At 39.6% G+C, this 23,501-nt stretch overlaps 1 protein-coding gene across 1 annotated transcript in view; it reads left to right on the top strand.

Moving 5' to 3' along the window:
• Positions 1-23,501, top strand: part of mnat1 (MNAT1 component of CDK activating kinase) — a 182,401-nt gene that overhangs the window by 6,113 nt on the left and 152,787 nt on the right. The window contains exons 2-3 of the mRNA XM_072568372.1: positions 11,396-11,548; positions 22,390-22,463. Of these exons, the coding sequence (XP_072424473.1) occupies positions 11,396-11,548; positions 22,390-22,463 (227 nt within the window). The remainder of the gene's footprint in view (positions 1-11,395; positions 11,549-22,389; positions 22,464-23,501) is intronic.

Below are 23,501 nucleotides of genomic sequence, written 5' to 3'. Positions count from 1 at the left end.
GGAGTGAACAGTCTCGGAATTAAGGGGTACCATGAAGTGAGGAATTTCTTCTCTGAAGAGTGAGAATCTTTGGAACTCTCCTACAGAGAATTGTGGAGTCAAGAGTTTTTCTGTATAGTTAAGACTAAGGTAAGTAGATGTTGATCGGTAGAGGAATTAAGAGTTATGGGAGAGAGCAGGAAGGTGGATGCGTGGAATGTTGGATCAGCCCATGATCCTGTTGAATGGTGGAGCAAGCTTGAGGGGCCTATTCCTGTTGCTATTTCTTATGTTCTTGTGATTAGAAGACAGCAAACAATATGGAACCATGTTTGGCGCTGCAGCTATGCCTGTCCATACCCTTGCTTGTAAAATAGCCGATGACTGTTGCTTTGTCAATCTTCCTTCTGTCTGTCAGCAAATCCTACAGTGGGCTAGACTCTGGCTGCACCTTCCAGAGGACTAATTGGTGTTATCACCAGTCAAAAAATGGAATACTGTTGGAGAGTGAAATGCCTTCCTAGCACTTCTGAACTGGTCCTCCTTTACTGCTTGGCAATTATTCGTTCCTCCTGTATCTGCATTATATTAAACTACAGGTTACCTTATTTATAAATAAGCTATCCATGGAACTCTCACACAGTGCCACATGATGCCAGCTGCTGCTTAGATACCCAGAGATCAAGATGCCGGAGCTGAATCACTCCTCTTGAACATTTTCATGGTGTCAGTACGGGTTGGTGAAGTTTAAATTTATTTTTAAAAGTTCAGTCATGATTTGGTTGATTAATGTAGTGCAATTTCATGATTTATGGGATTTGCTCGAGTGAAAAGCTAAAAATTCTATTGAATAAGCAATGTTTTTATAGGCACCCTCTACTTTAATTCACAAAACAGAACCTTCTACTTTTTAGCCTGACTAAAATATACTTCATGAAGATGCATTACACTGCCCTTTAAGCAGGTATCTGGTTCTCTTGGAATGAGTCCTGGGAATTCTTAGCTGTTTCCTTCACAATGAGTTTTTTCCTCGGAACTTGTTCCCTAGTACAAGCTAGGCAAAAAAAGATTTACAAGGACTTTGCCAGGATTTGAGGGTTTGAGCTGTAGGGAGAGGCTGAATAGGCTAGGGCTGTTTTCTCTGGAGCGAGTTAAAAATCAGACAACAGCAGGTTATGGTCCAACAGTTTATTTGGAAATATTAGCTTTCAGAGCACTGCTCCTTTATCAGGTAACTAGTGGGGCAGGATCATAAGACACAGAATTTATAGCAAAAGGTCTTAGTATCATGAAATTAAATGATATTTGAACAAACCTAGATTGCTGTTAAGTCTTTCATCTTTTAGAATGGGTTGGTTCGTTAATATACAAATCCCAGAAGTTCTTTTAAGTCACATTATAAAAAAAAGATGACGTCCCAGCTCAGAAATGTATTAACGGTGTGAGGTTAGCATGCAATGATAGCTAGTACTTTCAAATAAGCCTATTAGACTGTACCCTAGTGTTGTGTGGTTTTTAACTATTAGCGAGTTTTGAGAAGATTTGTCGCTCAGGTTGAGATTTTGGATGTAGGTTTGCTTGCTGAGCTGAAAGATTCATTTTGAGACGTTTCATTACCTTACTAGGTAACATCTTCAGTGGATCTCATGCGAAGCAATGCTGAAAATTCCTGCTTTCTATTTATATGTTTGGATTTCTTTGGGTTAGTGATATCATTTCCTGTGGTGATGTTTTTCCTGTGATGAAGTCACTTCCTGTTCCTTTTCTTAGGAGGTGGTAGATGGGTTCTAACTCGATGTGTTTGTTGTTAGAATTCCAGTTGGAATGCCATGCTTCTAGGAATTCTCGTGCGTGTCTTTGTTTGGCTTGTCCTAGGATGGATGTATTGTCCCAGTCGAAGTGGTGTCCTTCCTCATCCGTATGTGAGGATACTAGTGAGAGAGGGTCATGTATTTTTGTGACTAGTTGGTGTTCATGTGTCCTGGTGGCTAGTCTCTGCCTATTTGTGCAATGTAGTGTTTGTTACAGTCCTTGCACAGTATTTTGTAAATGATGTTAGTTTTGCTCATTGTCTGTATAGGGTCTTTCAAGTTCATTAGCTGCTGTTTTAGTGTGTTGGTGGGCTACCATGATGCCAAGATGTCGGAGTAGTCTGGCAGTCATTTCCACGATGTCTTTGATGTAGGGGAGAGTGGCTAGGGTGTCTGAACGTGTTTTGCGTGCTTGTTTGGGTTTGTTGCTGAGAAATCGGTAGATTGTGTTCATTGGGTACCCATTCTTTTTGAATACATTGTATAGGTGATTTTCCTCTACTCTGTTTAGTTCCTCTGTGTTGGCTCGTTGAAATAATGTTCTGATGCAGCTTCATTTGTCGGTGTTGGGATGATTGCTTCTGTAGTTCAATATTTGGTTTGTATGTATTGTTTTCCTGTAGACGGTGGTTTGAAGTTGCCCATTAGCTGTTCGCTCTACTGTAACATCTAGGAATGGCAGTTTGTTGTTGTTTTCCTCCTCTTTCGTAAATTTTATGCCAGTAAGGGTATTGCTGATGGGCTTGAAGGTTTTCTCTAACTTGTTTTGGTTAGTGATGACAAAGGTGTCTTCCACATAGCGGACCCAGAGTTTGGATGGATGGTTGGCAGAGCTGTTTGCTCAAGTCTCTACATTACTGCCTCTGCTAAGAACCCTGATATCAGAGGTCCCATGGGTGTTCCATTGGTTTGTCTGTAAGCAGACCATTATTTCATCCTCTTCTATCTTAGTGTCTTTGATGGTCCTCAGGAATTCTTGGGTGGAGTGGATGGAGTGGCGTGAGCCTTCTACTAAGTGTTTTAGTCTTTGGTGTAGCTCCTTGGCCAATCTGTAATTTGGCGAGACTATGGGTCGGGGGGGCGGGGGGGGGGGGGGGGGGGAGGGGGCGCACTCCTGGTTTGTGAATTTTGGATAATCTGTAGAAGCGTGGTGTGTTGGATCTGTCTGGTTTCATTTTTTAGAAGTTGGTCTTATTTATTTTTACAGATTTCTGAAGCTTTTTGAGTAGGGCTGTGATTCAGTTCTCTAGTTGTGGGGTCGGGTCTACCGTTACTTGTTAGTAAATGTTGCTATCTGTAAGTAGTGTGTTTGCTTTTTCAATCTAGTCTCTTTGATTTAGAATGACTGTCAAGTGTCCTTTGTCTGCAGTAGGATAACAGTATTTTTATTTTTTTTAGTCTTTCCAGTGCTTTCCTTTCTTGTGTATTGAGTGTGTTTCCTTCCTTCTTTCTGTTTAATGTTGGTACGACTGCTTGTCTAATGGATTGTTGGGTTTCCTCTGTGAGTTTTTTAGTGTTGTTTCTTAGTGTCTTTTAGTGTTGTTTCTAATGCTGCTAAGAAATCCTTTTTGTCTGCATCCTGGCAATTGGAATTTAATAAGGCTTTTTCAGTGTCTGTTAAGGGTGGGTCAGATAAGTTTTTTTATCCATGCTTCTGTGTTGTCATTGTTGTTACTTTGTGTAAGATTGTCTAGTTTTTTTTTATTTTCTGTGTTTGTCATTGTCTACTATCCAAGGCTTGTTGTACTGTGTCTGTCCATTCATGGTCTGTTGCATGACTGAGTAGAGATTTTTGATGCAAAATTTCCCGGTTGTATTTACGGAGTCTGTTGTGGGCATCATTAATCATTTCTCTAAGCATTCTGCGGCCGTTTTGCTCTGCCACTCTTATGGTGAGTGGGGTGTTAAGGGGAGATTTGTGTTGAAGACATTTAGGTAGTAACTGTTTCCTTAGGCATTCGTGCAGGAAGTACAGCTGTTTGCGGGTGGCACTCTGTCGAATGGCATTAGTTTCCCATTTTCGGGCTAGTTTTAGCGTATTGCGCCCATAGGTCTTAGCGAGTTTTGAGAAGATTTATAGCTTAGGTTGAGGTTTTAGATGTAGGTTTGCTCGCTGAGCTGAAATGTTCATTTCCAGACGCTTTGTTACCTTACTAGGTAACATCTCCGATATCAGGGTTCTTAACAGAGGCAGTAATGTAGAGACTTGAGCAAACAGCTCTGCCAACCATCCATCCAAACTCTGGGTCCGCTATGTGGAAGACACCTTTGTCATCACTAACCAAAACAAGTTAGAGAAAACCTTCAAGCCCATCAGCAATACCCTTACTGGCATAAAATTTACGAAAGAGGAGGAAAACAACAACAAACTGCCATTCCTAGATGTTACAGTAGAGCGAACAGCTAATGGGCAACTTCAAACCACCGTCTACAGGAAAACAATACATACAAACCAAATATTGAACTACAGAAGCAATCATCCCAACACCGACAAATGAAGCTGCATCAGAACATTATTTCAACGAGCCAGCACAGAGGAACTAAACAGAGTAGAGGAAAATCACCTATACAATGTATTCAAAAAGAATGGGTACCCAATGAACACAATCTACCGATTTCTCAGCAACAAACCCAAACAAGCACGCAAAACACGTTCAGACACCCTAGCCACTCTCCCCTACATCAAAGACATCGTGGAAATGACTGCCAGACTACTCCGACATCTTGGCATCATGGTAGCCCACAAACCCACCAACACACTAAAACAGCAGCTAATGAACTTGAAAGACCCTATACAGACAATGAGCAAAACTAACATCATTTACAAAATACTGTGCAAGGACTGTAACAAACACTACATTGCACAAATAGGCAGAGACTAGCCACCAGGACACATGAACACCAACTAGTCACAAAAATACATGACCCTCTCTCACTAGTATCCTCACATACGGATGAGGAAGGACACCACTTCGACTGGGACAATACATCCATCCTAGGACAAGCCAAACAAAGACACGCACGAGAATTCCTAGAAGCATGGCATTCCAACTGGAATTCTAACAACAAACACATCGAGTTAGAACCCATCTACCACCTCCTAAGAAAAGGAACAGGAAGTGACTTCATCACAGGAAAAACATCACCACAGGAAATGATATCACTAACCCAAAGAAACCCAAACATCTCAATGAAAAGCAGGAATTTTCAGCATTGCTTAGCATGAGTCTACTGATTTCCCCTACTCATTTCCCCTACCCCCACCATATCTCAATCCAAACCCTCAGACTCAGCACCACCTTCTTGACCTGCAATCTTCTTCCTGACCTCTCCGCCCCCACTCCCTCTCCGGCCTATCACCCTCACCTTAACCTCCTTCCACCTATCGCATTCCCAATGCCCCTCACCCAAGTCCCTCCTCCCTACCTTTTATCTTAGCCTGCTTTGCACACCTTCCTCATTCCTGAAGAAGGGCTTATACCTGAAACGTCGATTCTCCTGCTCCTTGAATGTTGCCTGACCTGCTGCGCTTTTCCAGCAACACATTTTTCAGTTACTGAAGATGTTATCTAGTAAGGTAACAAAATGTCTGGAAATCAACCTTTCAGCTCAGCGAGCAAACCTACATCCATTTTTGACTTTGTCCATCCCAGTTCAACACTGGCACCTCCACATCATGGTTTTTGTGGAGCAGAGGCTGAGGGGTGACTTTATAGAGATTTATAAAATCATGAGGGACGTGGATAGGATAAATAGACAAGGTCTTTTCCCTGGGTTGGGGGATTCCAGAACTAGAGGGCATAGGTTCAGGGTGAGAGGGAAAAGATTTGAAAGGAACCTAAGGGACAACTTTTTCACTCAAAAGGTGGTACGTGTATGGAATGAGTTGCCAGAGGAAGTGGTGGAGGCTGGTACAATTACAGCATTTAAAAGACATCTGGGTTGGTATATGAATAGGAAGGGTTTAGAGGGATATGGGCCCAGTGCTGGCAAATGGGACTCGATTTATTTATGATATCTGGACGGCATGGATGAGTTGGACCAAAGGGTCTGTTTCCATGCTGTACCATTCTATGACTATGTCCTAGTTAATTTGTCATTTTAATTTGAACGTAACCCCCAACTTTCATTCCTGCATGGTGAGTCACTGCATTTTACCAGTTATGACTGTTCCTCCACTTCTGAATCCTGGAAGGCTAGTCATGCCAGTGGATTTTCATGCATATCATTCAGGATAGTCTCTAATAATCAAACTCCAAGGTTTCCTTTTAGGCAAATCTTTTGTATAGACCACTTGACTCCCTTCATGTTACCTTTAAGTTAAAGAGACAGTATGAAAGAATAATAATCATGTAAACCTTGACCTTATATCATCATATTGTCTAGGACATGAGAATTCTCTGCAAGTTCTCGCTTGGAATAATTTTTAGACCCCACAGATTTGAATTGTCCTATCATGCTTCTGTTGATTAGAATATAAACTTAAATATTCACTAGTTACTTGCCAAACACACTTCTCTTTAACTGATGGCACTTGTTTAGGTGGTTAAGTTAAATTGATTTTCTAAGTGCCTTATGAATATAAGAGCAGGAGTGGGTCATTCAGCCTATTCCACCTGCTGTACCATTCAGTTTGATCATGCATTTCAATTCCTTTTCCCACACTATCCACATATCTCTTTATGTCATTTGTATTTAGAAATCTATCAATTTCTACTTTTAAACATACTCAGTGACTGACATCGCTTCACCCTTGAGGCTAAAGCATGTCAAAGATTCACAACCCTCTTTAGTAAAATTTTGGTCCTATGTGACTTCCCCATTATTTTGAAATTGGGTCCCTGGTTTTGGACTCTTGAGCAGAGGAAACATTTTGTCTGCATCAATTTATTCTTTTTTAAGAATTTTGCAGATTTAAATGAAACCTACTAATCATCTCTCAGCTTTTGAAATTCAAGATAAAGCAGGCCATCTTCATAGGACAGCAAATTAAAGCTACATTTTACTCCATTAAAAAATTGAGCTGTTTCACTTTCCTGTCCTTTTGTAGATTTAATTTAACAGTACTAGTCATTGAATTCTTGTGTGCCTATAATTTATTGTAGGATAAGGGTGGTATTTTCAACTCTGTCACACAATTCAATATATTTCTCAAGAAACTAATAGTTAGGTAATTATATGTGTGTGACCCTTTAATAAGAAGTGTTCAGTACCTGTAAGTGAATTACAAAGCAACAATTCAGATAAACATAAATTGAACATTGTGTTTTTGGATTTGATAACATTTTCATTTTGAACTGTAGTTTTTAAAATATCTACTAACCTATATTAAAATAGCTTGGCAATTAATGGTTAATTTTGAGCCCATCTTCCCTGCCACTCCCAGCAAACTAGTTTTCATTTTTCTGCTCTATATTGGAGCAATTTGATAAATCACAATTGGATGCGACACAAAAATGTTTTCAAAATCCAGTATATGTGCTGAAACCCACCTGGAAACTAGAGCTGGGGCTGTTCTTCTTTCCACTAGGTATTTTGAGAATGGTAGCACTTGTCCCAATTGACCGGAATATCAAATTCCAGTTCCAGCTGTATAGAGTAGCAAGTTTTGAGGAGATTATAGCTCAGGTTGAGGTTCTGGATGTAGGTTTGCTCACTGAGCTGGAAGGTTCATTTCCAGATGTTTCATCACCCTACTAGATAACATCTTCAGTGGGTATCCAGATGAAGCATTGCTGATAATTCCTGCTTTCTGTTTATAGGTTTGGGTTTCTTTGGGTTGGTGATGTCATTTCCGGCGGTGATGTCATTTCATGTTCTTTTTCTGAGGGAACGGTGGATGGAGTCTATCTGTTTGTTGTTAGAGGTCCAGTTGGAATGCCATGCTTCTAGGCATTCTCATGCGTGTCTCTGTTTGGCTTGTCTTAGGATGGATGTGTTGTCCCAGTAAGAGTGGTATTCTTCCTTATCTGTATGTAGGGACAACACGTCCATCCTAGGACAAACTAAACAGAGACGCATGAGTATTCTTAGAAGCATGGCATTCCAATTGGAACTCTATCAACAAACACATCAAGTCAGATCCATCTACTGCCCCCTGAGGAAAAAAAGAACAGGAAGTGACATCACCACAGGAAATGACATCACCAACCCAAAGAAACCCAAACATATAAACAGAAAGCAAGAATTATCAGCAAAGCTTCACCCGGAAGCCCACTGAAGATTCTACCTATTAGGGTGATAAAACGTCTCGAACTGAACCTTCCAACTCAGCGAGCAAACCTGTACCCAGTAAAGAGTAGCATTCTAACAAACTAGACCTGTCATTTTCATTATCCATTGAAAGTTCTCTATTATTGAAACTACCACATACTGCAGTTTTGAAAGGCAATGATGACTAAAGACAGAATCAAATCTTAAAAATAATATTAGCTCCTCCAGGAAATAGATGGCTGAACATGAGAGCAGCGTTTTCAGCCCTCACAGCTGGTCCACCATTCTAGATCATGGCTGATCATTGACCTCTGCACTGTTCGACCATGCTTTCCCTTGATGTCATTCATGTCTAGGAATCTGTCATTTTCTGTCTGGAATGCACTCCGTGACTGAGCTGCTAAAATAAAGAATTCAGAAGGCTCTCTACCTTATGAGTGAAGAAATTCACTTTTGTTTCAGTCTGAAATGATTTGCCCAATCCGGAGACTGTTTTTAGGCAGCAAACCATCACCACCATCACCACCACCACCCCTGTCCTGTTTGCATCTATCATTTACAATATAACCCTTCGCAAATTGCGTAAGTTTCAATTGGATCATCTGTCATTCTTCGAAACTGTAGGAAGTACAGATCTAGCCTCCTTGATAACTCCTCATAGGACGTTCCTGCCATTGGAATTGGCTGAGTGATCCTCTGCTGCTCTCTCTACATGTAAACTATATTCTTCATTGGGTATGGATCCAAACTTCATGCAACGTTCAAGTCGCAGTCTTGCAAGGTTCTGTAAGTGTCTGGAAGACATTTTTGTTCCTGTACTCAAATCCTCTTGTAGGAAATGTCATATTATTTGCCTTTCTAATTGCTTGCTGCATCTGCATGTTAGCTTTCAGTGACATCTAAACAAAGATACTCTGGTTCCTCTGGACATTAATAATTCCCAATTTCTCACCCATTTAAGGAATATTCTGTGCCTCTGTTTTGTGATGTAAGGTGTGTTTTTTTTAATATGTCATTTGTTTTAGCATTTGAACTAATGACATGAATGTTTTGGTCTGTTTCTGTGAGGGGGATTAATGATTAGCTTTATCAGTATTTCTGGAGCCATAATTTTAACAAAAAAGTCTGAGAGAATATCTCTGGAGTGATATTGGGGATTTGAGAGTTTTATGACTGGTGGAGTAAATCATTGAAAAATATTAGCTTACTTTCAGTTTGGAAGGATGAGGAATTGCTTCTATTTTGCTCAGAGAATAAAATCCGCTAGCTTGGAAGTTGTTTAGTTTCAGTTTGCGGAAGTCCTTGTTGAAGTTAGATCTAATTAAAGGATATAGTATATGTATAATTTAATGTTTAAATCATTTGTGTAATGTTTAAGTGCTATTAAGTTGAATGCAAAAATCTCTGCCTTGACATGCTGTCAATACTGTGGTGTAAAACAAAATATTGCATATCAGACATGAGAGATTTTAAAAGTTTTCCCATATAATGTGCCCTGTACCTTGAGATAAATCTTTCTTTAATCCAGCCTAACAAAAATTGTTTACGATTTCACAAGGTTCGTCTTGTTTGTATGTGACACAATCCATCAGCTCCTGCTCAAACTGGTAATGGTATAACAACTGCAAACATTCAAGTAGCTTGCCAACAAATTGAAATTACAACCTGGTAATCCAACAACTCAATTCTCTTCCTATATATTAGCAGAAGATTGTTATGTAAAGTAGGTTTCAAGCTGTAATGAGTTGCTAAACCTTTTGTCTGTGTTGTACTATTTGCTGCTCAGTTATGCTAATATGAACAAGGAACAAGAGCCATTTGGCCCTTCAAGTCTGCTCAACCATTCAATAAGGTCATGACTGATCTGGTTTTAACCTCAATTCTGTTGAGATGCATCTTACAGTTCTAATGTGTTAAACTGTTTTAGTAACATGAAGTTTGGCTTACTTTACGAAAAAAAAGACTTGTTTCTGCCAGCTGCTATCATTTATTTTGTGATGCAAACAGCTAATAATTTCTAGCCAATGCTGGAGAAACTGCCAAACTCTCTCAGATCCACAGGGACTCACTTCATACATGCAAGAGCTATATAAAGAATATTACTAAATCATGTGGGGGGTAATATTTAATTCAAATAATTTGAATTCATGTAAATTAAATCATTGAGGCACCTTCATTCATACCTGGATCTACTTTGACCTTGAAACTCAAGGAGAATCGACGTTTCGGGCATCAGCCCTTCTTCAGGAAAGAAGGGCTGATGCCCGAAACGTCGATTCTCCTCTTCCTTGGATGCTGCCTGACCTGCTGCGCTTTTCCAACAACACATTTTCAGCTCTGATCTCCAGCATCTGCAGTCCTCACTTTCTCCTTGAAACGCAAGGGCAAGTTATTTCTTGTGCCAACCATGGGTGAAAGTGGTATGTGACATAAACAAGAATGACTCTTTAGGAAAACATTCAAAAATAGTATTGCTAAGGGAAGTTCTGAAGAAGAGTACAATTTCCAGTTCTGGTTCGCCTACTATAGGAAGGATGGTTATTAAATTGGAGACGGTTCAGAAAAGGTTTACCAGGATGTTGTTGGGACTGGAAGGTTTGAATTACAAGGAGAGGCTGGATAGACTGGGACTTTTTCTCCCTGCAGCATCGGATTTTGAAGGATACCCATATTGAGGTGTATAAAACCACAAGGGACATAAATAAGGTGAATTGCAAAGGTTTTTTCCCTAGGGTTCGAGAGTTCAAAAGTAGGGGGTATATTTTTAAGATAAGAGGAGAAATATTTAAAGGGAACCTGAGGGGCAACGTTTTCACACAAGGTTGTTCATATTTGGAATGAACTGCCAGAGAGAAGTGGTAGATGCAGGTACAGTTACGACATTTAAAAGACATTTGGACAGTACATGGATAGGAAAGGTTTAGAGGGATATGGGGGCAAACACAGGCAAGTGGGACTAGTTTAGTTTGGGAAAATTGGTTGGCATGGATGAGTTGGACTGAAGGGTCTGTTTCCACGCTGTATGCCTCTATGATTCTAGAATCATACAGGATGCGAAACATAAACTTTGTTTCTGTCTCCACAGACGCTGCAGACTCCTGAGTTTCTCCAGCACTTCCTTTTCTTTGTATAAGGGATGCTACCATTTTATTTTTGTTAGAGCAAAGAGATTAATTGTGCCCTTTTCCCTGTCATTGCCATGATACCTTCTTATATGCTGTGTGTACCTGTGAAGAATAATGTGTTCCTGAGATCCATAATAGATTTTGTCAGAAAAATAATGTACTGTTTATTTTGTTTCTGTTGTGGATTTGGTAGTCAGAACTTAAGTAATTTGGAGACATAAGTTTGTAAAACCAAACTAAAATAAATCAACATTTTGTTTTTAACAGATGTGAGAGTTGTGTGGAACTTCTGTTCATAAGAGGTTCTGGAAACTGTCAGGAGTGTGGCACAGCACTACGAAAAAACAATTTCAGAGTACAACTCTTTGAGGATCCTACAGTGGACAAGGAGGTAGAGATTCGAAAGAAAGTATTAAAAATGTAAGCATTTTAGTTTTGGTTTTGTTTGGCAATTGTGGGGATAATTATGTGACCGGTGATAGAATTATAGCACAAAGATGTACTATTTGACTTAACTAGTGCAAGCCAATATTTATACTCTACCCAAGCCTCCCTCCACTCAAAATTATGTCTTTCCATGCTGCTCCCATGTTCTTCTATTTATTTTTACCAATATATGCATCAAAGCATCCTTTAACAATCTGCTTCAACCACTTCATGAGGCACTGAGTTCTATATTGTCAACATCGCATTTAAAAACAATTAAAACTAAAGTGCAGTTTAACCTAAAACTTAACTTACTTTCTTGCCTTCATATTCTGTTGTTTGTACGAATGTTGTTTGTATTCTTTTATGGCTGTAATAGCTTGTATTGCTACTTTTAGTGACTTTATGCTTCTGTGCACCTTTTGTTCCTATGAACTCCATTTTTCATCCTGTAAGAAATATTCCAGCTAACAAAATGAACTGCCTCAAACTTCATTGAATTGCAGTTACCACTCTTTCTTTGCACAATCTAGAAGGCAGTTTTTAATGCAGGCTGCAACATTACTAGCTATTATCATAAATCTAGTTTCAAATCTTAAGCTGATTGACAAAAGATTTAGAGGTGACATGAGGAAATGTTACTCTACAAAGTGAAATGTTATGAAACTGGATTGCCTGATCGTGAAAGTGGATTTTGTAGTCACTTTTCCCTTTAAGTAGTTATCCAGTTTATGAGGACAGAGCAAGTGAATGGCCTCGAGTGTTTGTACACTCCTATGATTCTATGAAAGTTTTCATAGCATGACACCAATTTCGTGGTTCAGATTAATTTGATACATTCTGTAATACTAAATGGTAATAGCCCCAACAATGAACCCTGCAGGAGGACAAAAGTTTCTCATTCTTTCCAGTCTGACTAACATTCATTAACTCTTATGCTTAAGTTTCTGTTTTGGAAATTATTGTCTGTTTTGTCATGAATCTAAAAATAAAATACTGCAGATGCTAGAAATCTGAAACAAACATGGAGAATGCTGCAGAAACTCAGCAGGTGTCACAGTATCTGTGAGGAGAGGAATAGAGATAATGCTTTGAATCACATATGACTCCTCTTCAATTCAGGATGTTAATTCTGCTGAGTTTCTCCAGCATTCTCTGTATTTGTTTGTTGTAAATTTCTTTCATGGAACTCTATGCCTCTTAAATGTTGCAATTGTACCAGCCTCCATCACATCCTCTGGCAGCTCATTCCATACACGTACCACCTTCTGCGTGAAAAAGTTGCCCCTTAGGTCTCTTTTATATCTTTCCCCTCTCACCCTAAACCAAGCCCTCTAGTTCTGGACTCCCCGACCCCAGGGAAAAGACTTTGTCTATTTATCCTATCAATGCTCCTCATAATTTTATAAACCTCTATAAGGTCTCCCCTCAGCCTCTGACGCTCCAGAGAAAACAGACCCAGCATGTTCAGCCTCTCCCTGTAGCTCAGATCCTCCAACCCTGGCATCATCCTTGTAAATCTTTTCTGAACCCTTTTCAAGTTTCAAAATATCTTTCCGATAGGAAGGAGACTAGAACTGCACGAAATATTCCAACAGTGGCCTAACCAATGTCCTGTACAGCCGCAACATGACCTTCCAACTCCTGTACTCAATACTCTGACCAATAAAGGAAAGCATACTAAACGCCTTCTTCACTATCCTATCTACCTGTGACTCCACTTTCAAGGAACTTAAAAGCCCATAAAGATTCCATTCCCTCCATTGCCCAGGTCTGTACTTCCTTTCATCCTTAAACGATTAAATAATGTTAATTAAACTGAATTTCATTACCATATTCTCTCTTTCTGCATGTTTCTTTATTTTTTCTTTTTATAAGAAGTCCAGCATCTTTCCAAATCAGGCTAACTAATTCGTATTTCTCTGGTTTAAAAAAAACAAAAAAACTGTGGATGCTGTAAATCAGAAGCAAAAACAGAAATTGTTGGGAAAACTCAGCAGACCTGGCAGCATCTGTGAAGATAAATCAGTGTGAATGTTTTGGGTCCGTTGTTCCTTCCACAGAAGCACTGGACCCACAATGTTAAATCTGATTTAATTTCACAGATGCTACCAAACCTGCTGAGCTTTTCCAGCAATTTATGTATTTCTTTGAAGTTAGGCACTCATTTTCTCTGTTCTCTGTCAATTGAATGTCCTCTACCTAAAATATCAATTTATATAGTTTCTCTGTGAGACACTGATAACTTGCTCAGTCTTTCCAGCAGTTTCAATTTTTAATAAGATTTTGGTTGGTCAGAATCTGTTTTATGTTTGGGAAATTGTCAGAATGCTGAATATCACGATCCAATTGGTGATATTGATCCATCACACATAATAATTCCCTTTCTTACTAATCAATTTTGTTTATGTGTACTTATTTCGATTTGTTTTTAAACATATCAAAGTTTTAATTAGAGATAGAAGAAACATGAAATCTATACTATTTAAGTGCCAGTCTGCCTCACTGATTTGCGTACTTGCCATTGAGCTAACAGCTTGAGATTTTCAGTCCTGGTTCAGAGCTACTTTTGGGTCATATGTTAGTATTCAGAGGTGGATGCATTGTTGGATTTCCTTCTTTGTATTGAGATGTTAAATCTGTGGCCCAACTGGCTATTGGGCATTTAAGACACTATTTAAATAAGAGCTTTCCTGGTGCCCTAACTGCCACTTATTCATCAGGTTACACCATAAATTAAAAATTAATTTGTTTTAATCATATTTCTGTTTGAGAATCTTGCTGAGGACAAATTAACTGCTACATTTGCCAACATAAATGTTGACTGTATCCTTATATAATTAATTCTTAGATTTGGGAACTGTTCCATCAAATTGAAAGTTGGCAAATGTTTCTCAAGAAAGGAGGGAGAATAGAACAAGTAGGATATACAAGTCAGTCATGTTGAAAGTGTGGAATTTAATACCAAGGAAGTTTTAATAAGCAGTTCAAGCATAGTATAATTAAAACAAGTCAACATGGTTTTACAAACAAAAAAATTCAAAGAACTGTAGATGCTAGAAATCGGAAACAAAATAGAAGTTGCTGGAAGAACTCAAAGATTTGACAGCGTCTGTGGAGAAAAGGCAGAATGAAAGTTTTGGATCCAGTAACCCTTATTCAGAAGTAATTGTAACTGGGAAATGGGTTGGTATATATACATTTCATTGTCTACCTAAAAAATACCTCAAAAAAAGTAGCAGCTCTTACAGCCAGAAAGTTTTCCCGTCCTCCATCTTGGATTATCCATTGTGTTTTTCTCTCTCTCTCTTTCTCTGGGCTCTAGGCTCTATCTCCACCAATTGTTCCCTTCACTCACCCTTCTTTGATATATATGCCAACAAGTTTCCAGCTACAATCAGTTCTAAAGAAGCATCACTTGACCAGAAATGTTAATTCTGCTTTCTCTCAACAAATGTTGCCAGTTTTTCCTGAAATTTTGTTTCAGGATGAAAGGAAGTACAGACCTGGGTTATGCTGGAATGCAGTCTTTACGGGCTTTTAAGAGCCTTTAATAAAGTTCCATGAAAGCAATTTTTATTTACAAATAAAAATGTTTTACAACAGGGATTGTAACTAGTAGGGTTTAATAAATGCAATGTAGTATTCTTGGATTTTTAAACAACATTTATATAGAGTCACACAAAAGTTTCTTCAGCAAGAGAAGGGCTCATTTAGGTGGAGGTAATCTATTAAAATGGATAGAGGCTTGACTATTGGATGGGAAATAGACAGTGAGCATATAAGAGGCATTTTCAAATTGACTGGTTGTGACTAATTTAGTGCTGCATGAATCAGTGCTGGAGTCTTGGGTTTTTACAAGCTATTAATGACTTGCTTGAAGAAACAGAGAGTAATGTACCTAAGTTTTCTGATGGTACAAAGCTAGGCAGAAGGATAGCTGTGGAGAGCATACAAACTGTAAATAGATATATATAGGTTAAGTAAATAGAGTCATACAACATGGAAACAGACCTTTCGGTCACCAGTCCATGCTGACCATGTGTCCAAACTAAACAAGTCCCACTTGCCTGTGTACGATCCATATCCCTCCAAACTGTTCCTACTCACATACTTGTCCAAATGCTTTTTAAATGTCATAACTATACCTGCATCCACCACTTCCTTTGGTAGTTCATTCCACACATGAGCCACTGTCTATATAAAAACAGTTGCCTCATGTCCTTTTTAAAACTTTCTCCTTTCACTTTAAAAATATGCCCCTTACTTTTGAACTCCCCCATTCTAGAGAAAAGACCCCTGCTATCCTCCTTATCTATGCTCCTCATGATTTTGCAAATCTCTTTTAAGGTCACTGCTCAAACTCCTCTTCACGCAAACATCTCCGGAACACATGCACCAAATAGCCCCACCACCCTGTGGTTGAACATTTGAACTCCTCTCCCCACTCTGCCAAGGGCATGCGAGTCCTGGGCCGCCTCTACAACCAAATACTAGCCACCCTACGCCTGGAGGAAGAATACCTCATCATCCACCTAAGGACCTTCCAAACACACTGCCTCAATGTAGATTTCACTGTTTCCTCATCTTTGCTCCCCTCACCTTATCCCAAATCGAAGCCTCCAACTTGGTACTGCCCTACCTGTCCATCTTGCTTCCCACCTATCCACTCCATTCTCTTCTCTGACCTATTACCATCATCTCCCACTTTCATCTACCCATTGCCTTCCAAGCTACCTTCCCCAAAACACCACTCCCCTCCTATTTATCTCTCAGTCCCCTTAGGCCCCCAACACCCCTCCACACACATTCCTGATCAAGGGCTTGTGACCAAAAAGTCAACTCTCCTGTTCTTCAGATGTTGCCTGACCTGCTGTGCTTTACCAGTGCCACACTTTGTGACTTTAGTGAATGCCAACCTATTTAAACCAACCTCTTCTCGTAGAACAGTTGTACTATCACAGGTATAGGTCTAGTGATCTTCTGTTGCACTCCCTCAATGGCAGGTGTAGGTAGACAGATCAAAACTTCATTCAATACAGGAAAAAGAAATCTTGCTACAGAGCTTTGTTGAGACTGCATGTGGAATACTGTGTACCATTTTGGTCTTCATATTTAAGGAACAATATACTTGCATTGGCGGTGGCATAGCAAATGTTCACTGACTTGGTTCCTGGATGAGGAAGTCGTCCTATGATGAGAGGTTGAGTAAATTTTTATTCATGTTTGTGGAATATGGAGTCACTGACTGGCCAGCATTTATTGTCCATTGCTAGTTGCCCTTGAGAAGGTGGTGGTGAACTGCCTGTTTGTTTGGGTTTGTTGCTGAGAAATCGCTGTCTGTGTTCATTGGGTATGCATTCTTTTTTATACATCGTACCGGTGATTTTCCTCTGCTCTGCCCAGTTCCTCTGAGCTGTTGTAGTCCACCTGCTGTGGGTTGACCCACAACGCCATTCGGGACGGAATTCCAGGATTTTGACCCAGAGACAGTGAAGGAACAGTGATATATTTCCAAGTCAGTATGGTGAATGGCTTGGAGGGGAACTCAAAGGTGGTGGTGTTCCAGTGTACCTGCTACCCTTGTCCCTCTAGATGGAAGTGGTCATGGATTTGGAAGGTGCTGTCTGAGGACCTTTGGTGAATTTCTGCAATAAATCTTGTGGATAGTACACATTGCTGCAACTGAGCATTGATGATGGAGAGAGTGGATGTTTGTGGATGTAGTGCCAATCGAGTGTGCTGCTTTGTCCTGGATGGTGTCAAGCTTCTTGAGGATTGCTGGAGTTGCACCCATCCAGGCAAGTGGGGTGTATACCATCACATTCCTGACTTGTACCTTGTAGGATGGTGGACAGGATTTGGGGGGGTCAGGAGAGGAATTATTCACTGCAGTATTCCTAGCCTCTGACTTAGTTCTCCAGCCACTGTGTTTATGTGGCGAATCCAGTTGAGTTTCTGGTAAATGACAATGCCCAAAATGCTAATGGTAGGGGACTCGATGATGAAAACACCATTGAATGTCAAGGAGCAGTAGTTAGATTGTCTCTTATTGGTAATTGTCATTACCTGGCAAATGTGTGGCATGAATGTTACTTGCCACTTGTCAGCCCAAGCCTGGATAATATCCAGATCTTGTTGCATTTGAACATAGACTCCTTCACTACCTGAGGAGATGTGAGAAGTGTTGAACATTATGCAATCATTGGTGAACATTCCCATTTTCTGATCTTATGTTAGAGGTAAGGTCATTGATGATGCAGCTCTAGATGGTTGGACCTAGGTTATGACCCTGAGGAACTCATGCAGGAATATCTTGGAGCTGAGGTGACTGACCTCCAACAATCACAACCATCTTCCTATGTATCAGGTATTATTCCAACCAGTGGAGGGTTTGCTCTCTGCTACCCCATTGATTCCAGTTTTGCTAGGGCTCCTTGATGCTACACTCAGTCGAATGCAACCTTGAAATCAAGGGCTGTCACTTTCACCTCACTTCATCTGACTAAAACATGTAAGGGGGTTGAAAAGGTAGATGCTGAGAGATTATTTCTGTTGTCAGGGAATCAAACATACAGATATAGTCTCTGGGTAAGAGGCTAATTCTTTCGAACTACAGTGAGGAGAAATGACTTCCCACATGGTTTTGTTTTCTGGAAATCTTTAGAGTTTGGATGCTGTATCATTGATTAAACTTAAGAGATAAAACACATTTTTGATTTCCTGTTGAATCTAACCCAGGGATATAGGGATCATGTGAGAAAGTGGAGTTGAAATTCCAGGTCACCCATAATTGTATTGAATGCTGGAGCAGGTTTTATGGTCCAAATAGTTGATCCCTTTTCTATTCTTATATTCCTCCTGATCAGATTGGGCTTTTTGGGCATAAAGGCATATATGTATCTCTTAATACTGAGTAAGAATGGTTGCATGTATTCTAAGAATTAAACATGTAGGTAAGTAGGTTTGTTAAAAATTAAGAAGAGTCTTTTAACATCAGTGTGAAGACTGTTTCCATTTGAAGAGTAGAACTTAAAATTTAACCCTAATAGTTAACCAAGCCAAGTTAAATACAGTAGAATCTTCCACCTACAAAATTACACATGCAGTTGAAATGGATGACTATGTGTTGCAACATCTATATCCTTTCCTATCACTGGCTGTAAAAGGTTGGTTTTCAAGGGTAGTGCATTACAATGTGAAGTATTTACATTGTCTTTTTAACTGCTTCTTGTTTATCAGATTTACGGTTATGTTATATATAGCTGTAATGTAACTTTTTTTCTCTTTTCATTTCTCTATTCTGTACCTACGTACCTTTGTAACTAAGATGGCGCTGCAAGTGGTGACATTTAACTTTTCATTGTACTCATTTGACAATAAAGCTTATTGAATTCAGAGTAGAATATAGAGTGGAATATTTCAGTTCCTCCATGCTTTGTCTTTAGTAGGCTACAGACAAACTAGTTTTGAAGATGTCCCGTTTTGGGGGCACACCATGCAAGAGATTTTCTTAAAAAAAAACATTCAGTTTTGAAACTGGTTTGTTGTGGATTTGACCTATAATTATCAATACTTGACTAGAATTTATCTTCAAACGAGAATTCAACTGTTGGGTTATTGGGCTATCTTCACTCATTTTGACCTTGTGGAATCTTTGAATTCTTTCACAGTCCCAAAACTGAAGGCCAGGAAGTGTTGACTGTCCCAATGCTTATGTTAATCTGGTTTAGGATATGTTGATGCTACAACTGTAACGTTGCAGTTAAGAAAAATTGCAGTGCGCCTTGATTTTGGTTATGGCGTGAATGCAGTATAAATTTGGGCAACCAGGTGAAGATATTTTAGAATTTTGAGAATATTTGTAGGTCAGGTTGAGGTCAACTACATTGGACAAACACGCAAAAAACTAGCCACCGGGATACATGAACATCAACTAGTCACAAAACAACATGACCCTCTCTCACTAGTAAGCATACATACAGATAAGGAAGGACACCACTTCGACTGGGACAATGCATTCATCTTAGGACGAGCTAAACAGAGACACACACAAGAATTCCTCGAAGCATGGCATTCCAACCAGACCTCTATCAACAAATACATCGAGTTAGACCCAGTTACCACCCCCTGAGAAAAAGAACAGGAAATGATGTCACCAGCCTAAAGAAACCCAAACATATAAGTAGAAAGCAGGAATCATGTACACTGCTTCGCCTGAGGCCCACTGAAGATGCTACCTAGTAGGGCGATGAAACATCTGGAAATGAACCTTAGCGAGCAAACCTACATTCAGATTTAAGAATCTTGAAAATCTTGTATTTCTCGATTTGGAGCAGATAAATTTAGTGTCAATGTAAATTAGAAATCATTTCATACTAGAACTAATGTTCATTTTAAATACATCCTTAAAAGTTGACTGTCGTGGCACTTATTTATTTGCCTCACATTCTTGCAACATTCCTCATTACAATAGACGTTTCGGCACTCTATACCAGCATCCCCTATGACAATGGGATCACTGCAGCAGCCTCAGCACTCAATACCAACAACTGCCAATCTCCAGGCACCATCCTACAACTCATTCACTTCATCCTTGACCACAACATCTTCACCTTTGACAACTAGTTCTTCATCCAAATGCACGAAAAAGCCATGGGGACCAAATTTGCACCCTAATATACCAACATGTACTAATTTCATGCACTAATTGGAACAACACTTCTTTGCAGCACAGGACCTTGGACCAACACTATACACCAAATACATTGACACTTTCTTCCTCTGGACCCATGGCAAGGAGGCACTGAAACAATTATACAGTGACATTAACAAATTTCATCAAACCATCAGACTTACCATGGACTACTCTTTGGAATCAGTCTCATGCATCTTCATCAAGGACGGGTACCTCATTACCTCCGTCTACCACAAGCCCACAGATAACCTCACTATACTGCGCTTCTCTAGCTTCGACCTTCAACATATTAAAACAGCCATCCCCTACGGACAAGCCCTATGCATACACAGGATCTGTTCAGATGAGGAGGAACGCGACGGACACTTGAAGGTGCTGAAGGACACCGTCATAAGAATGGGATATGATGCTCAACTCACCAGTTCCAACATGCCACAGTGAGAAACTGTAATGACCTCCTCAGGAGATAGGCACAGGATATGACTGTTAGGGTACCCTTCGTCATCCAGTACTTTGTGGGAGCGGAGAAACTACGCCATGCATTATAGGCTGTGAAGAACATTATCGATGAGGATGAGGAGCACCTTCCAAGATCTTCCCAATGCCTTCTCTTCTCATCTTTAAATCACCAAACCTTAGACAGACCATTGTTTGCAGCAAACTGGCCAGCCTTCAGGACAACGTTGACCACAACACCATACAATCCTGCCATGGCAGCCGCTGCAAGATGTGTCAGAGTGTCGACTGCCATTACACGTGAGGACACCACTCACCACGTGTGAGACAGCTACTCGTGACTTGGCCAACATTGTCTATCTCGTACACAACAGGCAAGGATGCCCTGAGGCATGGTATATTGGTGAAACCAACCAGACACTATTACAACAGATAAATGGACACCGCACAACAATAGCCAGACAGAGATGTTCTCTCCCAGTGGGGAACACTTCAATAGTCAAGGACATTCAGCCTCAGATCTTTGGGTGACTGTCCTCCAAGGCAGACTTCAGGACACGTAACAATGCAGAGCAGAAGTTGATAGTCAAGTTTGATACCCATTAGAATGGCCTCAATCAGGATCTTGGGTTCATGTCGTACTGCAGGTGACCTCACTATACTATACACTACTCTCTCTCGCGCTTTCTCGCTCTTGTGTGCTCTCTCCCTCCCTCTCTCTCTCCCCCCCACTTCACTCTCTGCCCCATTCCCCCCATCTCTCTCTCTCTCTCTCTCTCTCTCTTTCCCTCTCCTCCACACAAACTTGTGCATGCACACACACATATAAGTCCTATGAGGTGAATTTGTATTTGCAAATGCATTCTATTTTGGTCAACAAGCAAACAAACTGTAGACAGTCAGTCCATCTGACGTTTTATAAATTCCTACTTTTGAAATACAGCCTGTCTCCCTCAAGGTTGGGATACAGACAGACTCTAACCTCACACCTTTAATGCATTGTATCTGAGCTGAGATATCACCTTTTCTCATACTGATAAAACCTTAAGTTACCTCAAAGCTGTGACTTGAAAATAATTAATATGTAAATTCCAGAATTTATCAAAACCTGCATGCCCACTGTAAGTAATTAAAAATTCACGGCAACCTGGGTTTGTTCAATACATCTCATCAGTTGTATGACACTTGGATCTTTTACTATAAATTCTCTGTCCTATGATTTTGCCCCATTAATTACCTGATGGAGGAGCAGTGCTCCGAAGGCTTGTACTTTCAAATAAACCTGTTGGACTATAACCTGGTGTTGCGTGATTTTCAACTTTGTCACAACGTTGATCAACTCTTTTCAGAATGCTCCATCAGTGTGTGATTCCTTAAAGTCAAAGCAGGTACCTTCTTGAGTCCAGCTGTCTAGCATACATCAGTACCAGTCATGTTGGTATGTAAAGAAAACCCTTTGATAAACCTGGTACTTAAACAGTTATTCATTAATTTTGATGAGGGGCACTCTCGTTCAGCAGTGCATAAATTATATCCTGAAATAAGTTAATTTTACACATAATGTGTAAAATTCAATTATTTTGATTAATTGGTATAAAGTCATTTATAATGCTTACAATGAAAAATAATTTAGATGTTTAATCTGCTCACAACCCTCTTTATGTTTCTTTTGGATATAAAGATACAACAAAAGAGAAGACGACTTTTGTACTTTGAAAGAATACAATGATTTTCTTGAAGAGGTAGAAGATATTGGTAAGTCTGAAATATGAAGAAAGTCTATGAAGCAAGATGCAAATATTTAATCAATTCAGCAATACATGTGTATCCAAAGACCAGGCTTAAAAATTCCTGGAAGTAGTCCAACATGATACTTCTAACAATTAATCAGAGACAAATATAATTGGATTATGTTGCCCAAATTAAACTGATACATTGTTGTTTTTAAAATTGGAATCTCATCAATTCAGTTTTTGTGGAATTTACTGAAATAGTTAACATTTTTAAATACATGAACTTGTGTTGATAAATGCAGTATAAGCAGCTTGCCCTATTTCTTCTTTATTTTCCCAATTGTTTTACTCAAAATACCAGTTGAAACAGAAATTTGCTTTGTGGGAAGATACCTGGTTTTCTTGGATCTCAATGCCTCGTCCACTTATTTTGTTTTTATCAGTAAGATATTGGATTCAGATGATATAGTGGGAAGGATGTGAAGTATGTCTTTGTGATGGGAAAATGTGCTGAAACAGATCGTGTTGAAGGTAATGGGATGTTCTCTAAATGTTATGGTATTTGCTCAAATGGTATTTGTAGAAGAGTGAATACTTTTCAAACTCATTCTTGGATGGGGAAATCACTGCCAAGACTGGATTTATTCCCTAAACTTAGTTGTCATGAGAAAGTAGTGGTGGGCCACCTGCTTGAAGATTGCTGTATGGTGGTTAGACACACTGGGGTGATTTACTAAACCACATCAGACAATCATTAATAGTGGTTTATGACTGAAGTAATATAAATAGCAATAGGAGATAGCAATAGGAGATTTAATTCCCTAAAGGTAACTTGCGAATTTGGATCTTTAAAACACTAAATAGCTTTACTGTAGTAGCACACACCAACTTATCATTTCCAGACTTGTATTTTTAAAATTTCTTAATGCAAATTCTCGAACTGGTACACTGCAGATTCAACTGAGATTCCATAGATTACCATTCCAGTTATTTAGCCAACAAAAACTGAAATTGCTGGAAAATCTCAGTAGGTCTGGTAGCATTTCTGGAGAGAAATCTC

Source organism: Chiloscyllium punctatum, chromosome 4 (genome assembly GCF_047496795.1).
Source record: "Chiloscyllium punctatum isolate Juve2018m chromosome 4, sChiPun1.3, whole genome shotgun sequence".
Lineage (NCBI taxonomy): Eukaryota > Metazoa > Chordata > Chondrichthyes > Orectolobiformes > Hemiscylliidae > Chiloscyllium > Chiloscyllium punctatum.
This window is presented reverse-complemented; position numbering and strand designations above follow the sequence as displayed.